Genomic DNA, 25,247 nt, shown 5'->3' on the forward strand with positions numbered 1-25,247 from the left:
GATGTTTCTACCTCTCTATCCCTCTCCTTTTAAAATATTTTTTTTTAAAGTTTCCTCTTGGCTAGTATGGATTTAAACGAGCGATCTTAGCAGGCGAGTGTCGCCTCTCCCCATCTGGTAGCAAATGCCCAGCGCAGTCCAGTGGCTCTCATTCCCAAGCTGCGACTGTAACGTGTATTCTCTGAGGTCAGATTCATCAGAAGCGGAACCTGAGATGGGGATTCCTGCCGGTGATTTATTGGGGTAATGCTCTTGGGAGAAGAGAAATAACGGGCAAAGGGTGGGGTGGAGGAAGGAGCCAAACGGGTCTGTACGCTTGGCCGGCCGGAGTCTGCCTGGCCAGTTCCCGCAGGGACTCTGGATCATGAGTTGCACGACACAGCTGGTCCCACCTGGAGGCGGAGGGGTGGCCTTTTGCACCGTGTCAGTCATAGGCTGCAGAATGCTTGTGGGGGAGGGTGTCATAACCTCCCAGACAGAACTGTAGTCGGAGAGCAGGGCTTAGAATGAAAGAGCCTTTTGGTTAGGGCGGCTCCAGTAGCCACAGGGAGCTGGACTGGCGCTGACAGGTGGCAGGAGGGTGCTCCATGGCAACCAGTCTGGAACCTCATCCAGGGGCAGGAGCCAGCCGCTGAGCGCGCTCCTTCCTAGAGATGTCTTTGCTTTTCGCCCTTTCTGCTCATCGCCACCAAGATCCACCTAAAATTTTGTAATTTCTATTAGACTGCGAGGAAGAGAGACTTGGACTAGTACAGTCAATGCTGGTTTAAAGGTTATTTCCCGTATTTTGGAATTAGCGGGAATGAGGTCATTCAGCAGCTCTTGGCTAATCCGGAGCCGCCTCAGGCAAAGCTAAGCAAACCGAGGTCCCGTCAAGTTCCAGCGTAAATGTTTGGAGGCGCAGTCGCTCCTTCACACACACGTGCACACACTGAAGACGTCTTCAGGACAGCACGTCTTCAAGAGCAGACAGGCCTTCGACTTACATTGAAAACCTCTCTCTTGGCGAGTGCTGGGGCGTTACAGAAGGCGTCTGGAGGGGTTGAGTAATCACGTAATTTATATTTATGCCGGGACGCTCTTGAGAGTAATTACACCCAGATGACAGACATGAACCAGGACTGTCCCAGGGAGACCGAGAGCGAAGGTCACCCTGGACTGGGCTTGCTGCCTCTGAGGCCCACAAGCCAATTAGCTGGAATTTAGAGGAGCTTTTAGTTGCCCGTTGTGGGCACTGCTTCTGGGGTGAGGAGCATGAGGAAGAGGATGGTGACCAAAGGCCACCCACAGGGAACCATCAGACCCGCCTTTGGGATATGCAGGTCTTGAGACAACATTTGAGAAATTACTGTCTGGTTTTTCTTACTGAAATTGCCAACACACATCCCCTGGGTTCCGAGGGCAGCCCCTCGCACTGCCATGTAAATGTCCGCCTCTCTGCTGGGAGGACGTCCCCTTGTAGTCCCCGAGCTCTTCAAGTTCAGGGACTAACATCTGTCACGATCCTGGTAGCGGATAGGATGACTCAGCTCCCCAGGGCTGCTCAGGGCCCATTCTGCACCCTGCACCGTAACCATATTCTGTATGTGAACGCACCACCCCGAGTGTTTGGGGGCCAGGACGGGTGAAGAAAACCCTGGAGTAGGGCTGGGGAACAGCCGCCAGAGTGTGGAAATGGGACCGGCCGGGTCAGGGTGTTTGTAGAAGAGCAGTGTAGGTGCTCCGTGGGGCAGGGGGACAGTGACAGGAATATGGGTCCAAATGGGTTTAAGCTCCATTCTGTTTGCAGTGGAGAGAGGCATGTTGTAAGAAGGCCCCTCGAGCAGCCGGTAGGATGGACCAACACAAGGAAAGCCCGTGGCAGTGGCTCCCAAGCACCGTGCAGCCAGCTCACGCACGTTATCACTTACCGTTCATGGAACATGCTTTTCCCAGGCCCCACTGTCTCGGAATCTACTCAGTTGTCCACGCAGAGGCGACTGGGGTGCAGCCCGGGAATCTGTGGTTTTTAAGATGCTCCCAAGCGGATTCTAACGCACGGGGTTCCAATTCCGTGGGAGAAACGCTCGCCAAGGTCCCTGAGAGCCATTAGAAAACGTATAATCACCGACGTCGGTAATCCCCAAGATTGGATGCTAAAGAGACAGAGTTGCCTTTGCTATTTCTATGCCTCCTGTTTTTCACTTCATTGTATTTTGGAGGGATTTTTGTTTTGTTGCTATTTTTTCTTTTTTAGTAAAGTTTTATTGCTGTTTAACAAACAGACCAAATTACACAGATCATTAAGTGGCCAGCTCATCGAATTTCACAATGATCACACCTAGGAATACTCCCAGCACCCACGCAGCCCCTTCCACTTACGGCCTCCCGGTTGCTATCTTGACTTCTAAGCCCATGGATTGGTTATCTTTTAGCATTTGTACTTTTTGTGTGTTTGATAATGTTCCTGCTACGTAAGTATGGTAGTATATGTTTATAATTTATAACTGAATAGATCTGATATAGTAAGTGCTCACTTTTTTCCCCCTGATTGGACACAACAGGAAATGTTGGTCGTACTTGTCTAAAGGCCTGGAACAGCTGGTCTGAGCTGAGGAGGAGGGTCTGGGAAACTGGAGCAGGAAGCACAGGCAGCATTTCAGAGCTGGATCCACAGGGATTGGTTCCTTTTGTCTGCCATTGTGTGGAACAAGGAAGGAGACAGGTTTTAGCATGACCTTGGGGAGGTCACACGGCCCCATTGAACTTCAGTGTCCCGGCTTCTGGACCCTCAGCAAGTGCTAGTTCTGCCCTGTGTCTCCCCTTCTCCAAAATCTGCAAACATACCAACTCCCCTTGGAAGTCCTGATTTGCTGCAGTGACCTGGAGAAGCAGGGAGGGTATGGAGAGCCTCCTGGCTTTCCTCTGGCCTTGGTTGGAAACCATGTGTTCCGGTGGGAAAAGCGGCTCTCGGTGCCCCTCCCCTGGTTCTCCGGCCATCACATGAAGAGTCCATGGCTGGGCTAACCTGTCCTTGCCCTTGACCCACCCCGGGGAGGCTTGTAGGGGAGCAGGTCAGCCCTCCTCACTTCTCTGGCTGTCGAAAGAATCCCTGTATTTTCGTGGGTGTCATTTTCTTAGAGTTTGACTTTTCTACACCAGCAAGGTCTTGAAAGGCGGGATTAGGGCGTGGGCTTAGGAGAAAAGGGCCAGAAAGACAACGGGGCTGCCTTTTCATCCAAAGCAGAGGAGGTGTCCAGCTCACATGTTGCCCCATCCCGTGTCCCAGGAGAGCACGGGGGTTCAGAGCCCATGTGTTAGCGGAGAGTAAAGAGTGGTTCTGTCCCTTGCACCTGTCTTCCCAGGGAACCAACGGAAGGGTGGGCACCTGGGACTCTCGTGCTGGTCAGCGGCTCCTTGTCTCCCCACAGCCCACAATGGCTATTGTCTGGGAACTAAAGATGGACCGTGTCTGCCGAAGTCTCCATCTGCCTCCCCGAGGCCAGGTCCACATCTGTCTTGTGCAGCCGGCCCATCTGTTGGTGTTTTTCTCTCTTTCAGGAGGAAATGGGCATTTCCTGTGAACTGCTGGAATCGGACTTCCTCAAATGCAGCGTGGGATTCCCTTTCATGAGGTCCAAGTCGAAGGTAAGGGGCGGAGTGGGGCACTTCCTTGGGAGCAGCCCCCAGACCCTCCCACCAGCCCCTGACTCTGCCAGCTGCCTCCTCTGGGGTTTCCTCCTGCAGGAGCTGGGGTATGGTAACCCTCTTGTCCATGGCAGTCTACTCCAGAGGGGCCATGGTCACGTGGTCTTTCTCTTTGACCCACATGATATGCCCCAAATGTGAGAGACACAGCATGGTCTTAGCAATTTGGCAGGCAGCATCTGGTTGGCCTCCTTGAAATGATTTTTTTTCTGGGACATTGCACACCACTTTGAGTCCCAGAGGCAACATAGGAGACGATGTGGGTGGTCTGGCCTAATGACCCACAGTCCTGACCCCCCTGGGCCCTCACAGTTTTCTTAAGAGACTTCTTAAAATGCTTAAAACATAAATAATTATATTGCACTTCACTTTTTTAAGTAAAAGAAATGACAGCCATTTAGATATTTATAAGGAGCAGCATTTTCTAAGCTCAAGCAATACCATGGCACAACATAATTCAGACACTCACGGGGCATTCTCACATGTGCCGTCATTATAAGGAGATGCAGAAAGGCGTACATAGAAGATGCGATTTTTGGAGACAAAACTAGAATCTAAAAGACAAGGCCTGCCTTACGAAATGGAAGCTGTATTTCCTGCTGAGATTTGAAGAAAAAGTCATCTTCCTTTGTCTACCTTTCCCCCCCTAGAATAAATGAAAGCTTGACCCTTCTCTCCTACCTATGTCATAGAATCAAGTCATTTTAATTCCTAAGACTTTCTGGCCCCAGTACATGGTAGCTGTTTAGTAAACCAATTTTGGAAATGTTCTAGTGAGAAGGAAGATTTGCTTATTTCTTAAAAATCATTGAACCCATCGGCCTCATTGAAAGAACCTGCTCCAAAAGTCTGTAGCTCTTCCCAATACATCCCGTGATTGCTGAGCCTTTTTCTGGTTCTCTTTCTCAGCTGCCCACATGCATCCCAGGCGGAGGGAAATGTGAAGGTGGCTGGCCTTGGAAAAGGGGTTACTAGTAGCTGGAAGAATAGAGGCCAGGTTCTGTTAGACTCCAAGTCGGATGAGGAAGGAGTACCCTGAACCATGGAAATCAGTATAATGGCCCAATGTCTGAGAGTAATGTATGTGGCACATCACTCACAAATTTAAGGGAAATCTATTGTGCAATAGAAAATAGACAATTGAAAGATTCTTCACAGTTGCCACTGTATTATGAAATTCAGTCTACGTCCCACATCAAACCTAAGGTGTGCCTTCCTAGTTTTAGTCTAAAGATTACTTTTAAAGGAGAATTGATATCCCTGTCACAAGTAGACCCAGGATCACTTGCCATAAAGAGAAGGTCATCATAAAAATGAAAACAGCCGAAACCGGTTTGGCTCAGTGGATAGAGCGTCGGCCTGCGGACTGAGAGGTCCCAGGTTCGATTCCGGTCAAGGGCATGTACCTGGGTTGTGGGCATATCCCCAGTGGGAGATGTGCAGGAGGCAGCTGATCGATGATTCTCTCTCATCGATGTTTCTAACTCTCTATCTCTCTCCCTTCCTCTCTGTAAAAAATCAATAAAATATATTTTAAAAAAATGAAAACAAGGCGCTATGGAAATCTGGGGCATTAAATTTTGTCAAAATTCATTAATTTTCAAAATAGTCATGGAACCAACAGAAGTATGAATGTTGGAATATTGACTTTTTTCCCTACGTGAGGATGCACTGCTGTATTCCCACATACAGAGGCTAAGACCTGTGGCAAGGGTAAACGTAGAGGCAGAGATCTGGGGAAAATTCCCTAGAAAAAGCTCAAGAAGTGACTCGGCAAGGACATGGACTCCCTCTGTCCACAGCCTGGCTTGCCCTTCCTGATCCCCCAGACCCTGTGGTCACTGGGCTCCAGACCACCAGCCAAGCATCATGACTGCACGGCCGGCTTACTCTGCCTAGCTGTGTCTCTGACCTTCTGTTCTCCCAGGCCTCTGTCTCTGATTTTGGCTTCTTGCCCAGGTCTTTTGCTTCTCGCCTCACCTTAATGTCCAGCGTGTTCACATCTCCTGCCAGTTCTGACTCTTTGCTGGGACAAGACCCTTGACTTTCCTTCCTTTGTGTCATCCAGCCTTGCTTCCTGTCCTGACCCCTGTCAGCTGACAAGTCCCACGACAACACAAATGTCAGTTTGTGAGAGGGCCTGGTTCTCTAACCCCAACCCAAGGCTTCCTCCCACATTCCTACACATGCCTGATATATACATATGTGTGTGCATGCGTGTATATGTAGATAGATAGATAGATAGATAGATAGATAGATAGATAGATAGGGATGCTCAGTGGCCACTGTAGATGATGGTCCCATGTAATGGTCCAAGGTCCGGTTTCTTCAGGCAGCATTCAGTTCAGTAGATTTCAATCTTGCAACGTTAGACCATAGCCTAGAATTAGTCACCCAGGAACCTAACCATTTAGTTACTAAATAGGTCATAGACTCTTAGAGCTTTAAGGAATTTAAGAATCATTTTCTCCACCCCCTTCTTTTTATTGAAATGCAAATAGGTTAAGTGTCTTGGGGATGATCACATGGTCAGTTTGTGATAGAGCCTGGTTCTCTAACCCCAACCCAAGGGTTCCTCCCACATTCCTACACATGCCTGATATATACACATGTGTGTGTGCATGCAGTGTAGATAGATAGATAGATAGATAGATAGATAGATAGATAGATAGATAGATAGATAGATAGATAGAGAAAAACATGTGCTTAGGGCAGTGTTCCCCAAACCACAGGATGCTCACCACTGGAGGTACCTGAGATGATTTTAGGTGATATATGGCCACGGCACTAAACAACATTGACTCTTACAGTGAGAAAGTTATTACCTTTTCAATGCTTTTTCAATTCTGACCACATCCAGGATAAGGTCTACAACAGTATAACATACCTGTAGCACCTCGCTGTCACTTGTTTATCTCCCTCTTACCAAAATAGAATAGACCTTAGCCTCAGCGTCTTCGGCAGGCAACAAGAGTGAGCATGGCTTTGTGTTCATTATACCTGTTTGATGATGTCTGCTGAGTGACAGACATCTTTTTATGCCAAGTGATCTTAGATTCCAGTCTGTGATCATGGTATACATTTTCCTTTTAAAATAGTCTTTAGACAAAGTGACTGAGGCAATAAAAATATGAAGTAAATATCACAGGTGATAGGGTATGCAGATGTGGCCAAAAATTGGGAACGTGGTGTGTGAGTGAAATTTAGAAAGTCCTGGTTTAAGAGACAAACATATCACTTCCTAAAGAGAGTCTCCGTTGTTGAAAAAGACTGTGTGCCTCTTGGTGGGTGGTTTTTACTGTTAAAGCTGTGTCTCAGAACTGATGATCAAAAAGATATGCATACAACCCTGGCCAGTGTGACTCAGTGGGTTGAGCATTGTCCAATGTACTGAAAGATCACTGGTTTGATTCCTGGTCAGGGCACATACCCAAGTTGTGAGGTCAACCCCTGGTTGGGGTGGGTATGGGAAGCAACTGATCGCTGTTTCTCCTCTTTCCCTCCCCCCCCGCCCTCCTTCCCTTTCTCTCTAAAATAAATAAAAACATTAGTAAAATATATATGCATGCAAATAAAGCTTGAGTTTCCAGGGGCCATAAGTGGGGAAGGTTGTAGCTAACAGTTCAATTTGGAATGCCTGCTGATGCCAAACGTCTCTCTTCTAGTATGAATTCAGCGTCATCTTTGATACGAGCCATCTGTCTGGAGAAGAAGAAGTTCTCAGCTTCATCATTACTGCTCAGAGGTAAGGGGGATTTCAGCTTTGTTTCCCAAAGGTAAGTACTGCTGGAACCCGAAAAGACGAAGTTCTGGCCATGCTGCCATGATGCCCAGGATGCTGAGGAAGAGGAGGAAATGGTTATGCCGAGATAAAGCCCTAAAGTGCTGGTGGAACCAGATCTGGGGGAGTGCAGGGGGGAAGGGAAGGGGAGTTCTTATCTAGTTCTGCTTGCACAGCTTCCCCATCTCTCGTTCCCTGTCCTTGGAGGACATCTAGGAGGTCCTGTGCATTCTCAGCTCACTCTTGGGTGATGCAAAGTCCTGCCGTCCGTCCTTCAGGTCTCCAAGCAAGTTCCTAAATCCATGACAAAAGTGTGGAGGGAAACTTGCCTTGGGGGCGCCATCTTGCTCTTACTGGCCCTCTCCCCTTTTCCTGGGCAGCTTCTGAGCCCTCCACGCTCACAGCAGGGCTTGTGGGACAGGCAAGGCCTAGGGTAACAGGTGCTGTGAGTGCTCTCTGGGCTCTGCAGGTGTTCAGAGCTGACAATTACCCTTTGGAAAAGGGAAAACCCAGCCCAACCTCAGCCTATAGGCAGCCAGAGATACCTTCCACTTCTGCTGCTGAGTCTGCCCTCTGGGACGCCTTTTCACTCGGCAGATGTCTATCAAGCAAATATTTACCAAATATTAAGCTACTGTTTACCACATACAGCGCTAACAACTTACTAAATTCAAGAACACCTCCTTCTGTATAGCATGGGGAGACACCCTAGCATCGGCAGCTTAACTATTAAAGATCAGATCTCCTAATTCTTTGAATCACAACTGTTAAGGAAGCTGTATTATCTGTTGCATACACAGCCGAATATTTCCAGACTTTGGTGCCGATCTGGTCTCACTGCCCCTGAGGGCACCCACAGCCCTCCACTTCCTGCCCTGGCGGAAAGCTCCTTATCTTGAAAGCTAGGATCCCGCCTTCTTCCCGTCACCACCCTTTGAAGGCCTCTTGCCCACGTGTGGATTCAGGAGGACACAATGTTGAGAGTAAACAGTTTCTCAAGAGCTCCCCTCTCAGCAGCCGCGCTTTGCCGGCCGCGGGGAAGCGTCCCAAGTCACGCGCTTGCAGGATGACTGGAAGCCTTTTGATGTCTGGCCTCTTTATCTCAACTTGTCAACTTAGCTCCGTCTGGAGCAGGCCCCTGATGACAGACGACACTGCTGGGCCGGAGCTGCCAGCGGCCACAGGTGGCTGGACAAATGGCAGGGCAAGGGGTGGCGCTTCCAGCAGGAACTGATTCCGCAGACCTGGCAGGATGCTGGGGGGAGGAGGGGCAGGCGCGGGGTTGCCACCCCATCCGTGTGCGTGCGGGCCTCCTCTCTGGTCTGCCCACAGCAGTGATCCTCCGGCTTTCGTTGCCCTGGGAAGGAAGGGCAAGGAAGTGAGGCACCTGCTGCTTTTGCAAAGGGTGGTGGTTGCCCTCTGAACGATGAGTGTCACCCCATAGGCGGAAGACAGATGAGGAGTCTGGGGTCAGGGTCAGGAGCGTCATTGTTTCAAAACAATAGGGGAGAGAGGGAGAGGGGATGTGAGCGCTATTTAAGTAGTGTTGCATTCAGCACTTGCTGGGTGGGAGAGGAAGGCAGTGGGGGAGCGGGAGGGCAGGGGGGAGGGGGAGGGGAGGCGGGAACTCTGCACATGGGCAGGGAACGGTGTGATGGGAGAGGTGCATGAACCTCAGCGGGTCTGGGAGACTCATGTCCACCCTGGAGGGTGAACTTGGCTGGCTGCCGGAGCCCCATGTTCACGCCATGTGATAGAAACAACCGTAAATGTCAGGCCCAGCGACATGCACCCCACAGCCATGCCTTTGACCAAGGCGGTCACTTCCTGCGATAATCATCGCAATTCATATTTGAGATTTAATTAAATAGTAAAGGGGAGCTAGGTCTTCTCTCGTCTTTTCCTCCTCTTCCTTCTTCCCATTTCTCCCCCGCCCCCCCAAGCCTCCAGCCCTAGGATCAGGCAAGGGGATCCCATTGGAAAAACCCCGCTTGGGAAAGAGGCTAACCTGGTTTGCTATGGGTCCCTGGGGCCCGTTACCCAGTCTCTCTGCTCCTTACCTGTCCCAGGTGGGGAGTCCTGGCACGGCAGCCACACAGCTGCTGCTCCCTTGCTTTTGCCTTTCCAGGATGACCTCACAAGAATCCCAGTCCCGTGCTTTCTCACCCCAAAGGGGATGCCTGTCTATGGACACCCTGTAGCCTCAAGCCCACAGCGGGAGCTCCCAGACCATTGCTGGTGACGGGGTTGGTCTGGGCCCCTCTCCTGGGCTTGCCTGTTCATGGAAAAAGGGCGCCGCCTCCAGGTGGGAAATGGCTGTGAAGTCAGGCACATCCCTTCCTGGCTGCGGTGCCCTAACCTTGCTGGTCCGCTATTCCTGGAACAAGCACCCATACAGTACTCACGCTGCCGGTGCCCATCCATACCCCTCGGTACTCACCTGCTCCCAGCACCCGCCACCTGCCTGAGGCTTCCTCTGTCCGGACCCCACTCACCTGTGTGCACAGAGCAGGTGCCAGGGAGTTAATGGCCCCACTCCCACTCCCCCTCCCCCAGCAGCAGCCGGTCTCAGGAGTCAGTGCAGGACCAGGGCCCAGCTCCCTGCCCTCTGCTGGGAAGACTGCCTCCCGGAGTTCCCCAGCCAGACCCACAGCCCTCACCTCCTGGGTCACATGCCTTCATTGTCTTCCTCCCCTGCCTTGTCTCTCTTCTCCACTCATGTTTCCCGGGGTCGCTCCCCACATCTTTGTGAGGGAACACAACCGAGACAATAGGGTGCCCTGTGGCTCTGTACAGGGCCCAGAAACAGAGCTGAGGACGCATCAGGCGCAGAGCGGCCCTGGGGGGATGTAGCTTGAGCTCTGCCACGGAGCACACGAGGCTGCTGCCCCAGGCCCGGTGCTGACCGCGTCCACTCTGCTCTTCCTGCACAGCGGCAACACGGAGCGCTCCGAGTCCCTGCACGACAACACCCTCACGCTGATGGTGCCGCTGGTGCACGAAGTGGACACGTCCATCACGGGGTGAGTAGCCCAGGCCTGGGTGGCCAGATCACAGAGGTGCGCTGCAGGGGACACTGTGCCTGTCTTGAATGTCTCGAATTTGCACGTGTAGCCTGGAGTCAGTGGCCCCGCCACCTCCAGTCTCCCCTGCTCTGAAATGCAGGGTGAAGGCTCAGCTCCAGGGACTCATGCCCTCCTCCCTCCTCATTGTCTCCTCTTTCCCCACCACCCACCCACGTGGCAGGTAACACAAGAAGCTTGACGACAAGTTTAAAGCCCTTCATTTTGTTGAATGTCCTGTCCACCTCTTTATGCAGTATCCCAGCATCCACCCCTCCAGAGTGCCTTGTGGTAGCAGGCAGCGTGGTTCCTGGGACTCACATCTCAGCCAGTGGCTGTGGGGCCAGCCAGAGGCTGCAGCCAGCGCTGTCCCAATGCCTGGCTGGCTCGCAGTAGTGCTGGCTTTGTGTCTCTGTTAGCCCCTCCTGCAGAGCCGGCAGCTCTGCCCAATGTCTGCTGGTCTGGAGTGGGCAGGGGACCCTCAGGATGGGCCCATCCCCTGGCGGGGGAAGTCCATGCCATCCGTGTGCTGCTGGCATTGCTGGAAAGCAGGCCTGCAGCCCCAAAACAGCCCTGTCAGTTACCAGCCAAAGCCCAGGCCTGGGAAAGTGAGAACCCAGTTCCTGGTTCAGGCTCCAGGTAACAGAGCACATAACCTCATGGGTGGTGGGGAAAGTATTTGCATAATCCGTTTGGATCAAATGAGGATCCATGGAACTTTGCCCCGAATGCAAGCTGACCTTCTAGGGGTTCAGAGTTTCTCTCTTTTCAGTTTTCAAGTGCTCTGGGCCCCGGTGGCCAGCAGTAGAAACGCGAATGCAGCGCAGAAGGAGCCATCACCGCCATAGCGCACTCTGCCGGGTGCCCGAGAAGGGGCAGGCGCTCCTGGCATGTTTCATCACGGGCTTCAGGCTTGAGGCACTGGTGGAATATATTTGCTCATTAGCATGTAGATTTGCCTTTGTTCACGGTTCTGTTTTTAACCATGTAGTTTATTTACTTGTTTCGTCAGAGGCACAGTGAGAATGTGCCCTGAACCCAGCCCTGTCCCCGGGGACCACAGAGAAAACACTGGCTCCCTTGAGCCTGTTGTCTGATCCTGCTGTCGGGCCCTGGGCGGCCTCACCGGGAGGTGCGAACAGCCTCAGATGAAGCAAGCCATCGGTTAAACACATGGGTCAACCTCTGATCCCTCCAGGACCACAAAACAGGGCGAGCACAGGAACCAGTCCTGCCATTTGATAATACATTTCTAAAGGAGTACACTTAAGTTGAAAATAGATGCATTGCTGTCCAGACTTGGTACCCCAAATCTTACCTTGTTGGTGTTTAGGCCAGTGAGCAGCTTCTAGAATCTCATCTAGAACCCATTATTGGTCTGGAAATTTGAGTGACTCTAGGCTTCGTCTCATCTCAGACGTGTTGATACGGGCAGCGTGGAAAGCGTGCTACAAACTGAGCTTGCGTGCTTCGTTGCATCTCACACCGCCCCTGCGAGAAACCTGAAGAAAAATGCTGCCATCGATCAGCCTCCACTTTCAAGGCCGAATTTCTGATGATTTTGAATAGTTTGACAAATTTGCATTTTTAAATGAATCTGTCACCGGGTGGAGTTTAGGATGCCAAATCTATAATTCACTTACGTTTATTTCCTAAAAGCTTGCCGTGATCTTTCTCACTTTACAGGAAGTTTTTCAGGGACAAAACAGAACATGGATAATTTTGTAATCCGGTTGTTTTTTTTTTAAGCCTGAAGTCAAAGCTACCAGAGCCTTCCTTGTCATTTTAGAAATATAATCCCAGGACATAGTTACACATGCAGCTTGTTGATTTGACCTACGGTGAGAAGTCACTGTTGGAAACGTCTGCTTAGAAAGCATACGTCTGGCCGTGTCCGTGAACGGGAGAGAGAAGTGCCAAGTCCAGAAAGAGAGCAATTTCTGGAAGGCACCGGGAACAGCCAGGTTCCCGAGCCAGATGGCTGGGTTCTCAGGACAGGGGTGACCTTGGGCCGCGTGACCACGGGCTGGGATGATGGATGTCGTGGTTTCCTCTTTCAGAATCGTGTCTCCAACCTCCTTTGTGTACGGCGAGTCTGTGGCCGCGGCCAACTTCATTCAGCTGGAGGACCTGCCGTGTCACTTCCAGCCCCTCAACGTCACCCTTCAGGTACCCACCCTTGCAGACCGGCTCTGTCACGGGGACCCACGGGAGGGCCCCTGGGATGTATCCGCCGACAGGCAACTTGAGGGCCAGGCTATTTCCAGGAGACACCGTTCCCAGCCTGGTGGGCTGGAGTGTGGTGTATGTGCGTACGTGTGTTCTGCGAGCTCACACGGAATTCCTGCCTTCCCTGGCTGGTGCTCTGCTGTGTAGACCCCCTTGCTTTTCAACACTTGGAGGAAGAAGTGCATGCGACCACCAGAAGGCCTCCTGGTACTGAGGCCCAGGCCGGCATCCCGGCCCAAATGGCCGCAAAGGACCCTTCCAGGTCTCCATCAGTCTCCTATACGGGCAGGGCAGCCTCGAGGATTTGCCACGTCCCCTTCCTCCTGGGTTCTCAGGGCCACTCGCTGTGGACTGGCCGTCCAAGGGACAGCGTTCCTTCTCTAGGCCAGCGGTGGGCAGACTTTCTGAAAAGGGCTGGAGGGCAAGTATGTTGGGCTGGGCAGGCCATGCCGTCTCTGGGGCAACTATTCAACTCCTGTAGCGCAAAAGCAGCCCCGGGCGACACAGACACAAAACCGTGGTGATGGACACTGAAATTGGAATTTTACGTCATTTTCATGTGTCATAAAATGTTACTCTTTTTTTTATACTCCCCCTCCCCCCAGTCATTTAAAAATGTAAAACCATTCTTAGTTCCCGGGCTGTATGGAGACAGGTGGCAGGCCAGCTGGGGCCTGCAGGCCACAGTGTGCCCACCTGCTCTAAGGCACAGGTTCTCAGGCCAGCCCTATTCCACGTGAGACTCTGACTACAAAGCCAGAGGGGCCCCAGCATCATCCAGTCCGTTCTCCTCCATTGACGAACACAGGGACACTTAGGCCAGGCTACAGGGCCCAGAGCTGGGAGAGGCGGGGCCGAGGCCAGGACAGGCCGGGCATTGAGCAGACACAACCACTTGGCCCAGAGCTGTCCCCTGCCTCCTCTACGTCCTTCCCCATGGAGAAGGTGGTTTCCTGGTCTGGTACTCATTCCTGTGGTCAAATAAATTTTATTTTATTTACCCGTGGCTACTCATAGGTGGACCAAGGGGATGACAAATAGTGACGGGGTGAGGGTCCAGAGAACGAGGCAGTAAAGCATTTGTGGGGGCTCACAAACGATGGGCTTCCTCTCCCCGAAATGTTCTCCCAGACGAGAGACCTCAGCAGCCAGGATGGACAGCACATGGCCCCAGCTCGGAGAGGGTGCGCCTCCGCCTCCGGGCCAGCCAGGCCCAGCTGTCGCTCCCCAGGCCTGATCTGTAGGGGGGGCGGGGGAGGGGTCAGACCTGCTTCTGAGACCTTAGAGCAATTGCTGTGAACAGGACCTCTCTTTCCAACTTGCTGCTCAGAATTCATTTATTTTTCTCCATTGGTTTTGGTAATTGGACAGGGGAAGAAAAAACAAACAGATAAAGGCCAGAGGGAGTTATTTCATTTTCCTGAAGTCACTTTCATTGTAATTGCTTACCTACTCTTAAAGTTCTGAGGTGTCCTGCAACAAAAGACACAGTCAAGAAAATTATTTGAAAGGGTTCACCCTGCAGGAGTGATGTCGCCAGAATAAGGAAAATTATTTAAAAGGGTTCACCCTGGCCGGTTTGGCTCAGTGGATAGAGCATCGGCCTGCAGACCAAAAGGTCTCGGGTTTGATTCCAGTCAAGGGCATGTACCTTGGTTGTAGTCTCCTCCCAGGCCCAGGCCCTAGTCAGGGCTCATGCAGGAAGCAACCGATCGATGTGTCTCTCTCACATCGATGTTTCTCTCTATCTTTCCCTCTCTCTTCCAGCTCCTTAAAAATCAATGGAAAAATATCCTCGGGTGAAGATTAACGAAAAATAAAAATGTAAAAGGGTTCGCATGGCACATGCCATGGAATGTAGAGGAGAAAGCAATAAGGAGCAGCAGTTGCACAAAAGATACAAAAATGTTTTCATCCTCTTAAAAAAAAAAATCTGAGGGCATGTGGTTGAGTCACGTTTCTCTGACGGCATTCTTACAGGGAGCTTAAGGTTTCGTATTTCTAGACATCCGACCTGACTTAGGAGACGAGCTAGAGAACCGGGCCCCTGGAGGAGTGATGGACATGGCCTTAGATAAACCTCGCGATTCCCAGTTGCCGGAGGAAGAATAGGCCATTCCGTGAGGATTAAGGGAGCTGGCGGGGACTGTAAGAGGGGGGTGCGTGTGTCATTGATCGGGAGGTTCTCTTGTGTTAGCAAAGCCGACAGATTCCTTGGGCATTCTCTCACGGCCCATTTTCCGGTGTAATTGTCATTATTGTGACCATCTGCAGGAAGGCCACCGGCCACATTGATGGCGCTGATGACCAAGAGGGGGAAGTACCGGGGGAGGATGGGGTCAGGAGTGTGGACAAATCGCTTCTCTTTCCTTATTCTGGCGACATCACTCCTGCAGGAGAACACTATACTTTTTTTTTTTTTTTTAAGACTTTTTAGATAAAGAGATGTTGCCGTGCCTTTTAAAAGCTATTGTTCAATAAGCTACGTAATTGATTAAAGACTCCACTGCAAATGCAGATGGAAGAAAAGCAGGCATACTAGTCTTAGGACTGGATCCTACATTTCACCAGGGATTTCTTAACAGAGACAGATAATTTGTTGACCAATGATAGGCTTTTTTCTGTGTGTGTGTGTGTGTGTGTGTGTGTGTGTATGTGTGTGTGTGTTTGTTTTTAAATCAAGAGTCGATTGATTCCCATACCTGAAAAATTATGGAAAATAATGCAGATGCTGCACAGAGCATTTGCAGAGAATGAAATGTGAAAATTTGTTAAAAATGAATGGATGTGGCAATGCAAGCTCTCCCGTGGCTGTGGCCCTGATGGTGAAGTAACGCCAATCAAATCCACTTCTTCTTTCCTCCCCCCACTCACCTCTATCTGGGGTCTCCCAGACAGGCCAGTGGGTTTCCTCTCCGTTCTGTGTCTCATGTTTCACTTCAGATCAGTTATTTCAGTTGTGATTGGACATCCCCCTTCCTTTTCTTGTATCTTAGGGTTGTTGTTCTTGGTGAATTTTGTTCCTTTTGAATCAAGAGTTGGCAGTGACAGCTCATCTGCTCTATCATTTTTTTTTTTTTTTTTTTTTTGGTCTGTTCTTTGAAGTAGAACCAACTATTGCAAAAAAAAAAAAAAAAAATGAAGACACGGTTTTTTAGGGAGGAGCTGGCTGGAGCCGGATCCTGATACGTTCTGTCGTGTGTGCCATCTCCTGGCGCTGCCCTTCTGACCTCAACTTCAGAGGCGCCTGGAGCCCCTGAATTCTCTCTCTGGCCCCCAGGCGGTGGAGTAGCATTTCACTTCTTCCTTTCTCTTGCTCCTAACCCATCTTTTAAAAAAATAAATAATAATAACATCTTATTGAGCTATCATTCACATACCTTCACGTTCACCCTTTTAAAGTGTACAATTCAGTGGTTTTTCGTACATTTGCAGAACTGGGCAACGATCACCCTAATCTAATTTTAGAACATATCATCACCCCCCCCCCCCCAAAAAAAAGAATCTCCTTATCCCTCTATTAGTTTCCTGTTGCTGCTGTAACTAATTGCCTCAAACAGAGAGGCCTAAAACAACACGCATTCATCTTAGAGAGCTGCCGCCCAGAAGTCCAAATGGGCCTCGCCGGCTAAAACCTCGGTGTCAGCAGGGCTGCGTGCCTTTCTGGAGCCTCCAGGGGAGAATCTGTTTTCCTGCCTCTTCCAGCTTCTAGAGGCGGCCGCATTCTCTGGCTCGGGGTCCCCCTCCTCTTCCAAGCCAGCGATGACTGGTTCACTCTGTGGATAAACAGGGGCCACATGCTCACCTGCCAGCTCAGGGGAGGCCTGTGTGGCAGCCTTGCAAACTCAGAGACTTAAAGTAACCACAAAGGATGGTCTGAAATGAAAACTTTAACTAAAAGCAGTTTGTGGTGGGTAGTCATGTCCTAAGCCGGTATCTTCCCTGACAAAGGTCAGTCTTTACCTTAACTGAGCCTGTCTGTGGTCTTTTTGCATCTACGATAACATATCGTTGGAAAGTCAAAGTAATTTTCCTTTTTCTGGACCCCTCAAAGCGCAGGCACCGCTCTGCGGAGACCACAGATCTCCTCATTGTTACTGAGTTCATCGGTGACTGTGAACTATCCAGCACCCACCTAAGTGAAAGAAGTGTGTGTCTATCATTTTACTTTTTATCCAGTCCCAGAGGTGTCCCCGCTTTGCTTCCTCCCGCCTCCCTCATCCATCACCAGTGGAGTCCATGTAACCCACTCGCGTCTTCTCTTTTGACTGTAATGTTTAAAACAAAGTAGAAAACCCGCCACCCTCCGGAGCGTTATTCCCAGTATGTTGAGATTCTGCTTCCCGGCAGTAATTGACAGTTTGGCTCAAAGAAACTCGTAAAAGTTCTTTACAGGTTTGATTGTTTCTTAACGTTATCAAGCCCTTCTCACAACACACCTCCCTGATTCTGACTCTGTTGCCTTCTTCCCTATTTAAGCTCCTTATTTCACAGATTAGGACATGGATGTCTTTGCTGCCCACCACACTCCCCATCTCTCCTACACCCCCAACCCTAGGCCACCACTAATCGACTTCCTGCCTCTACACATCTACCCATCTTTTTTTTTCTTCTTCTTCATATTCCATTTTCTCCTTGAGTCTCATGTTCATCCTTTGCTCCATCTCCTTTCTTATTGGTCTCTCTGTGGCCGCCACCTTTTCTCTCATTCCTCAGGAGATGATGGTCCGCTGGAGATAGAAAATAGGAAGGACGGGGGGTGGGGTGGGGATGAGAGGGCTAACGTTTTACAGGACCAAATGCTGGGACAGGCATGAGGCGCACAGATGTCATCGAACAATATTAGCAAGTGATGACCTGCAAGTTATGGGGAAACCAAGTCAGCTGGGCAGCGTAGTAAAACAGCCCTTTCTGTAGGTGAGATCATTTGGTTTTAGGACAACCTACTTTGTCTTTGAGGGTCTCAGTTATCTCAAACTGTAAAACAAAAGGGGTTTGGCCAGATCCGTGGTTCTCAAAGTATGGTTCCTGGGAGCCTGTTAGAAATGCAAATCATTTAGCCCATACACACACACACACACACACACACCAAACCTGCTATGTCAGAGACTCTGGGCATGACCCTCCCCTCAATCTATGTTTTAACAAGCCCTTCTGGTTACTCTGATATATGCTAAAGTTGAGAATCACTGAACTAGATTATATCTGAATTCTGTTGTTTTTGAGTAAATGTCTATCAGCGGTTCTCAACCTGTGGGTCGCGACCCCTTTCGGGGTCGAACAACCCTTTCACAGGGGTCGCCTAAGATCATTGGAAGACACATATATAATTACATATTGTTTTTGTGATTAATCACTATGCTTTAATTATGTTCCATTTGCAACAATGAAATTGGGGGTCACCACAACACGAGGAACTGTATTAAAGGGTCGCGGCATGAGGAAGGTTGAGAACCACTGGTCTAGATCTACAAAAATAAATCCTTTTTAGCAGGAAGAAGACAAGAACATTGAAATCTCCCATCATCTGATATTTCTAGATCCCAAACCTTAGAACCTCTGTGTATCCCTTCAAATAATTTCCGGGTCTATATTGCATGGCATGAAATGAAGATCCTTGCTTCCATTAAAACGTGCTGTGTGCGTCTCACACCCACAGGTCTATAACACCGGGCCAAGCACCCTTCCCGGGGCATCCGTCAGCATCTCTCTCCCTAATCGACTGTCACCTGGAGGCGCAGAGATGTTTCACGTCCAGGAGGTGGTGGTGAGTTCTCCTTCGTTTCACTGTTGCTTTCAGACTTGAACCAGCTCATTCCCATTCTGTGTTCCACTCGAGGGCCCAGGAGGTTCACTCATTCTAACCTTTGGAAACACCTGGAGAAGCCAGGAGACCTGCAACACCCGAATGTTTACATTGAGACAGCGTGGTTCATGCCATAAGAAGACCTCTCCCCAGAGGGTTGGGTGTGGACCTGACTTCTGGGGTAGACGTCACTGATTCTGGAAACCCCAGCAACTGTCTGCAGTCGTGACAATTGCCTGGATGCATTTTTCTGCAGGCAAGGTCCACAGCACCCATAAAGCTTCTCAGAGCGTGACGCATTGGTTCATAAAACCTACGTGCAGGTTGAAGCTCAAGCTGATGCAGAATATGCAAGGCTACCTGCTCCTGCGTCAACTCGAGATGGTTCTGTCTCAAGAAAAGCCTGGTAACTGGCAGAAGGTCATTCCCACGGCCTCTTGACTTCCTTGGTTTCCAGGCCAGCACATTCCCTTGGTTTTGCCTTTCTTGCTGGCTCTTCTCATCTCCCCAACTTCTGCAGGGCCCAGTGTCTCCTTGTTTCTACACTCGATCTCAGAGATCTCAGCCCGACCCGTGGCTATATATTCAGTCTGTGCCGGACTCAGCAAATACTTTGCACTCACCGTATGCCAAGCGCTGGCTTACTGTGGGGAACGAAACAGACAAAAACATCCTCATTTCCAGACCTCGTGAATATTCGGGTGGAGAGAGACAAATAATGCATAAATAAGACAGACGTAGTGTAGAATGCCCCCTAGTAAACGCTATGGAGAAAAGTGAAGGAGGCAAGGACTGCGCAGGCGGGTCTCACTGAGACCTTCATTGGGGAGGGCTAGGGGGGACCAGCGCTGTCTCAGGAGTTTGTAATGTGATATTTGCATATGAAGGCCCTGCCAAGTCAGTTTCCTGAGAATTCTCTCTCCTTGATTTTAGCCCTATTTGGTTTCTCTCCTTGGAAATGCTGCCCCCACGGTACCCCGGCACCCCCATGCTTCCCCGGGCACAGTGTCCGCGTTGGACATCGAGGAGTCTGGTGGGGGTGGGGGGTGCTCATGGGCGCTCCCTCCCGGGGAGCTTTCTGCCTCAAAGCCGATGGCTCACTCCGCTGGCAACAGCCGTTGACAGGAACACCGGTTTCTAAAGCTGGCTGGCTGTGGGGGCGCAGTTTGCATGAGAAACATCCTGGGTTTTATGACTTGGTTGTGCACGGAGGGTAATTGCAACAAGAAGTCTCCCCTGCAGCCGGCCTGCTGGAGGCCAAGGTTGAGCTTGTACATAAGCCAGGCCTGGCACTTTAAAGCAGACCAGCAACTAACCCAAAGCAGAATCGAACCACTCACCCCCCCCCCCCCCCCCGCTCCCACCCCAGCGTCTACTGCTCTCCCCAGTGGTGAGCACATGCTCTTTTTTTTCTCCTCCATTACCCTCTGTTTTTTCGGTAACAATTCAAGGAGTCGCCCTATCCCACTCGTTCATCCCGGGGGGAAGGCGCCTGTTATAAGAGGTCAAGGCTGAGGAACCCTCCCCAGGATGCAAAGTCCGTGGGTGAAGTGCATTCTTTTCCTCAATATCCTGTCACTTCAATGATGTCATGTGAAGTGAGCCATTCATAACACAGCTTATGCTGTAAGATGAGGGGATAAGAGAGGGAAGGGGGGAAGGAAACCCCTCCCCGGCAGGAGACAGATTTCTGGCCCTGGGGTGGATTTGGGGATTATATGATCTAACCCTGTGCCTTTGAACAGAATACAATCAGGACATCTCCCCAGTACAATGGAACTGTGTTTCCCCTCAGTGCACTGCACCGAGCCTTCCTGGTACCACTGGAAGTGCGTTTTTTATGACTATCCTCAATTCTCCATGCTCTAATTTCTCTGACCTTTTCTGAGCTAAAATGGGAAATAGTTGCCTAGCTCCCTCTGTGGAGCTGGGCTGTTACTTAGTCATTTTCCCCGCTTTTCTGCCACAAAAGATCATAAGAGACAGACAGACAGACATGGATGTGTTGTTCCACTTAGGTGTGCATTCCTTGGTTGCTTCTTTTTTTAAAATATATTTTATTGATTTTTTACAGAGAGAAAGGGAGAGGGATAGAGAGTTGGAAACATCGATGAGAGAGAAACATCCATCAGCTGCCTCCTACAACACCTCCTACTGGGGATGTGCCCGCAACCAAGGCACATGCCCTTGATCGGAATCGAACCTGGGACCTTTCAGTCCGCAGGCCGACGCTCTATCCACCGAGCCAAACCAGTTAGGGCCCTTGGTTGCTTCTTGTATGTGCCCTGACTGGAGATTGAACCTGCAACCTTGGGCTATTGGGAGGACTCTAACCAACAGCTGCTGAGCCTGGGCCTGATCATTATTCCTTTAATTCTCTTTTTCCTGTCCTAGGCCATTCTCTTTGCTCTCTCCATACAGTCCAAATAAATAAAAACTGAGCGCCACATAGAGATGCCTCTTTCCTCAACCTCTCCTCCTCGCAAATGTTTTACTCAGGCAGGTAGGAGCCCGTTAACCATTTGCAAACTTGCTAACTTCCACTCCTGAATATTTCTCTATGTGACCCTCAGACACCCTGAGGTTTGCTATAAAAAGAAAATAATTTTAAAAATCAACAAGGAAATCTTTCTTAATGGCCAAAACCATGAAGTGCAAAACCATGCACAACCCACCTTTAGGCCAATATCCTCTGCCTCCAACCTCATCCCTGACCTTGTCTCCCAGCCACTCTGGACCCTGAAGGCTGCTGACCCACCCACCAGGAGGTTATGCTTCAATTCCTGCTCAGGGCACATGCCCGCCCGGGTTGTGAGCTCAGTCCCCAGTGCGGGACATGCAAGAGGCAGCCAGTCAATGATTCTCTCTCATCACTTATGTTTCTATCTCTCTCTCCCTCTCCCTTCCTCTGAAATATATGTTTTTTAAATAAAAATAAAAAGGGCTAAATCACTTGTCAAATATAGAGGCTTCCAAGAGCAAATTTAAACTCCAAAATTTTGGTCAGAAATATAAAAACATCTCTCTCGCTCGCTCTCAATCTCTCCCCCTGCCTCTCGTCTGTTCCCCCTTCTCCTCTTTCTCTCTTTTCTTCCCCTTTCTCCCCTCCCTACACACACACACACACACACACGCACACACACACACACACACAGTCTGCTGATCTCTGCCATGGGCTCAAATAATTTTTTTTTTCTTTTTCTTCTTTCTGCACATGCCTGAGTATGAGCTGAATAGCCAAGTTCCTGAAATGGGTCAGGATTAGGTTGGCTTCGACTTTTTTTGTTTTTCTCAACAGAAGCCAAACACTTAAAAAGCAGGGAGATGGCTGACGGAATTCTGGAGTGCAAGTTACGTTCCTGGGCTCTGGGCTCTGGGCCGCATTTTAGTCCTGGATGGAGGGAGAAAGTGTGTGTCTCGGAAGGTGAGGCTAAGCCTCAGCCTGGCCTGTTCTTGCACAGCTTGGTCCAGGGGCTGCCCTTTAACCCGCGTGGACAGAGCCCATGAATCAAGCCAACGGTGCCGTCTCCCGCTGACCCGGGCGCCGGCCTTATCAGGAGACCAGAGGCCTGTGGTCGTCCTGCAGGGACATCTGGAAGCATTAAGGCCTCCTTGTGGGGTGTGGCCCCGCCGGATTGCCCCTGCTTAGGTACCTGGTGTTTTCTGGCCTTAAAAGTTGCTGATTACGCAGTTGACTTTCCTTCGTTCCTTCCTTTGTTCCTTAAACGCAGCATGACAGGGCGCCCTGGCGTTGCAGGGGTGACGGGTCGTTACCAAAGTCAGTCACAGGAACTCTCACTGAGGATAAACAGGGCTCATCGGCCATTGCCCTGAAACATGCATCCCCATTTAACCTGCCAGGACTAACTGTGGCTGCTTCGGGAGCACAAAACCGGGAGACCTCCTTTCTGACAGACACACCAGGTCTCTCCCAAAAGGGACTTTACAGCAGCGTCAGACACTGACAAGTAATTACCTCCCCGGCTCAGGGAGCCGGCTTCACTCGCCTCTCCTTCATAATCGAAACTTACCCCTTAAAGCATATTCCGGGCCCCCCAGAAGCCTGGACACTTTAGACTTAGTGACTGACATGTAGCTTTCTCTTGTCACTGCTCTGATGACTGTAGTCTCAGAAAGCCGTGTAAAAGGTTAGACAGATGGCGCCCACAAAATGATGGGGAATGACTACTTCCCTTTTAATAAAGGGGTAATAGTGAAGTGCCACACCTGGGAAACGCAGAGGGAACTCTGAGTCCGTAGGTGTGCTGCTTTATCCTTTGCCGGAAGATGGGGCCAAGAGCTAGAAGCAGAATTGACAGAATCCCGTACAATTCCAAGGACTGTGTTGGGTCCCACGGGGCCAGAGGGGTGTGTGTGTTGGGGGGGTGGGGGGGGCGGTTACTGACTCATTTATTATCCAAATCAGCAGACTGCTCTGCTCCCAAATGCTTCATTATCTGTGGAAGGAAAACATTCTTGGCATGCATGTCAAGTGCTCAGATAACATATTCATGTCTCACTTTTTCGCTAAAGAGAGTCTGACCGCATCTGGAAATTCTTCTGTGTCACTGCTTCTCTGAAACTGCATCCCATCTGTATCACTTTAACTCGGGTACAAGGCCATGCTGGTGAAATGGGCCCCCTCTGGGAGGCCGGTCTCCATCGGAGGAAAAGCAAATGAATTCTGTTCCACAGGGCAGCCTGCTAGTGGCCCGCACGCTTTGACTTTGCAGGGTGTCGGCCTGTCACAGCCAAAGGAAAGGGTGTTGGGGAGTGGAGAGGGAACCCCGTTGTTTTAGCCAAAACCTAGAGCTACTGGTGGGGGTGCTGGGAGTCATTAGTTTATATCCTAGAAAGTGCGATTTTTTTTTTACGAAATAATGGCAGACTCCTCAAAATTGTACAGTACATCATGTTCTCTTCTCCTCTGGGACATTGGTTTTGAGGTTTTGCCCCTGTATTTTCTGTTTCTCCCCTTTATTTTCTGTTTCCGTTTTGGTCTCGGTAACACCCTGACCTTTCAGATCTAGTACAACTTTTCACAGTGGCGCTGGGCTTCAGGGGTGGGGTAGGGGGTTGAGGAAAGCAAGTGTTTTCTTTAAAAGATCATTTTCAGAGGAGAACCAAGATGGCGGCATAGGTTAACGCCGGAGTTTGCTGCCTTGAACAACTACTTCAAAAGTGAAACCAAAAAACGGAAGGGACATCACCCAGAACCACAGGAACGCTGGCTGAGTGGAAGTCCTACAACTAGGAGGAAAGAGAAACGCATACGGACACTCAGAGGAGGCGCAGTGCTGAAGTCAAATTCTGAGGTGCGGAGTGCGCAGTTGGCGTTTTCAATCGGGAGGGAGTCGCAGACTCTGAGCTCCAGATCCGGGCGAGTCTTTAGGGACCCAGACTCAAACGGGAGAAGCAGGACTGTCTGGCTTCGGTCAGAGCGAGTGCAGCTTTCTCTCTGAGCTTTGCAGCGGGTGCTGGGACTCAGAGAGGCAGAGCCCCTGGGGACAGGACTGAGAGCCGCCATAACTGCTCTCTCCGGCCCACCCTGTTGATCCTGTGCGACCCGCCCCGCCCAAGCCCTGCACACAGGCATTTGCCGGATAGCCTCAGGCAAACGCCAGATTAGCACCTCCCTAGAGGACAGAAGTTCTCTCACTGCTGACACAGCTGATTCTCATAGCCACTTGGCCTGGAGGTCAAACCCTCCCTGGAATTAGCTACAACAATCAAGATTTAACTATAAGACTGCGAACAAAGACCACTAGGGGGTGCACCAAGGAAGCATAACAAAATGCGGAGACAAAGAAACAGGACAAAATTGTCAATGGAAGATATAGAGTTCAGAACCACACTTTTAAGGTCTCTCAAGAACTGTTTAGAAGCCGCCGATAAACTTAATGAGATCTACAAGAAAACTAATAAGACCCTCGATCTTATATTGGGGAACCAACTAGAAATTAAGCATACACGGACTGAAATAACGAATATTATACAGACTCCCGACAGCAGACCAGAGGAGCGCAAGAATCAAGTCAATGATTTGAAATGCGAGGAAGCAAAAAACACCGAACCGGAAAAGCAAAATGAAAAAAGAATCCAAAAATGCGAGGATAGTGTAAGGAGCCTCTGGGACAGCTTCAAGCATACCAACATCAGAATTATAGGGGTGCCAGAAGATGAGAGAGAGCAAGATATTGAAAACCTATTTGAAGAAATATTGACAGAAAACTTCCCCCACCTGGTGAAAGAAATGGACTTACAGGTCCAAGAAGCGCGGAGAACCCCAAACAAAAGGAATCCAAAGAGGACCACACCAAGACACATCATCATTAAAATGCCAAGAGCAAAAGATAAAGAGAGAATCTTAAAAACAGCAAGAGAAAGAAACTCAGTTACCTACAAGGGAATACCCATACGACTGTCAGCTGATTTCTCAACAGAAACTTTGCAGGCCAGAAGGGAGTGGCAAGAAATATTCAAAGTGATGAATACCAAGAACCTACAACCAAGATTACTTTATCCAGCAAAGCTGTCATTCAGAATTGAAGGTCAGATAAAGAGCTTCACAGATAAGGAAAAGCTAAAGGAGTTCATCACCACCAAACCAGGATTATATGAAATGCTGAAAGGTATCCTTTAAGAAGAGGAAGAGGAAGAAAAAGGTAAAGATACAAATTAT

At 50.0% G+C, this 25,247-nt stretch overlaps 1 protein-coding gene across 1 annotated transcript in view; it reads left to right on the forward strand.

The window, feature by feature from the left end:
* The window catches only part of ITGA9 (integrin subunit alpha 9), a 270,400-nt gene that overhangs the window by 200,696 nt on the left and 44,457 nt on the right, over nt 1-25,247 (forward strand). The window contains exons 19-23 of the mRNA XM_036333155.1: nt 3,541-3,627; nt 7,353-7,432; nt 10,402-10,491; nt 12,591-12,699; nt 18,419-18,526. Of these exons, the coding sequence (XP_036189048.1) occupies nt 3,541-3,627; nt 7,353-7,432; nt 10,402-10,491; nt 12,591-12,699; nt 18,419-18,526 (474 nt within the window). The remainder of the gene's footprint in view (nt 1-3,540; nt 3,628-7,352; nt 7,433-10,401; nt 10,492-12,590; nt 12,700-18,418; nt 18,527-25,247) is intronic.

Source organism: Myotis myotis, unplaced genomic scaffold, assembly GCF_014108235.1.
Source record: "Myotis myotis isolate mMyoMyo1 unplaced genomic scaffold, mMyoMyo1.p scaffold_m19_p_13, whole genome shotgun sequence".
In the NCBI taxonomy this organism is placed as follows: Eukaryota; Metazoa; Chordata; class Mammalia; order Chiroptera; family Vespertilionidae; genus Myotis; species Myotis myotis.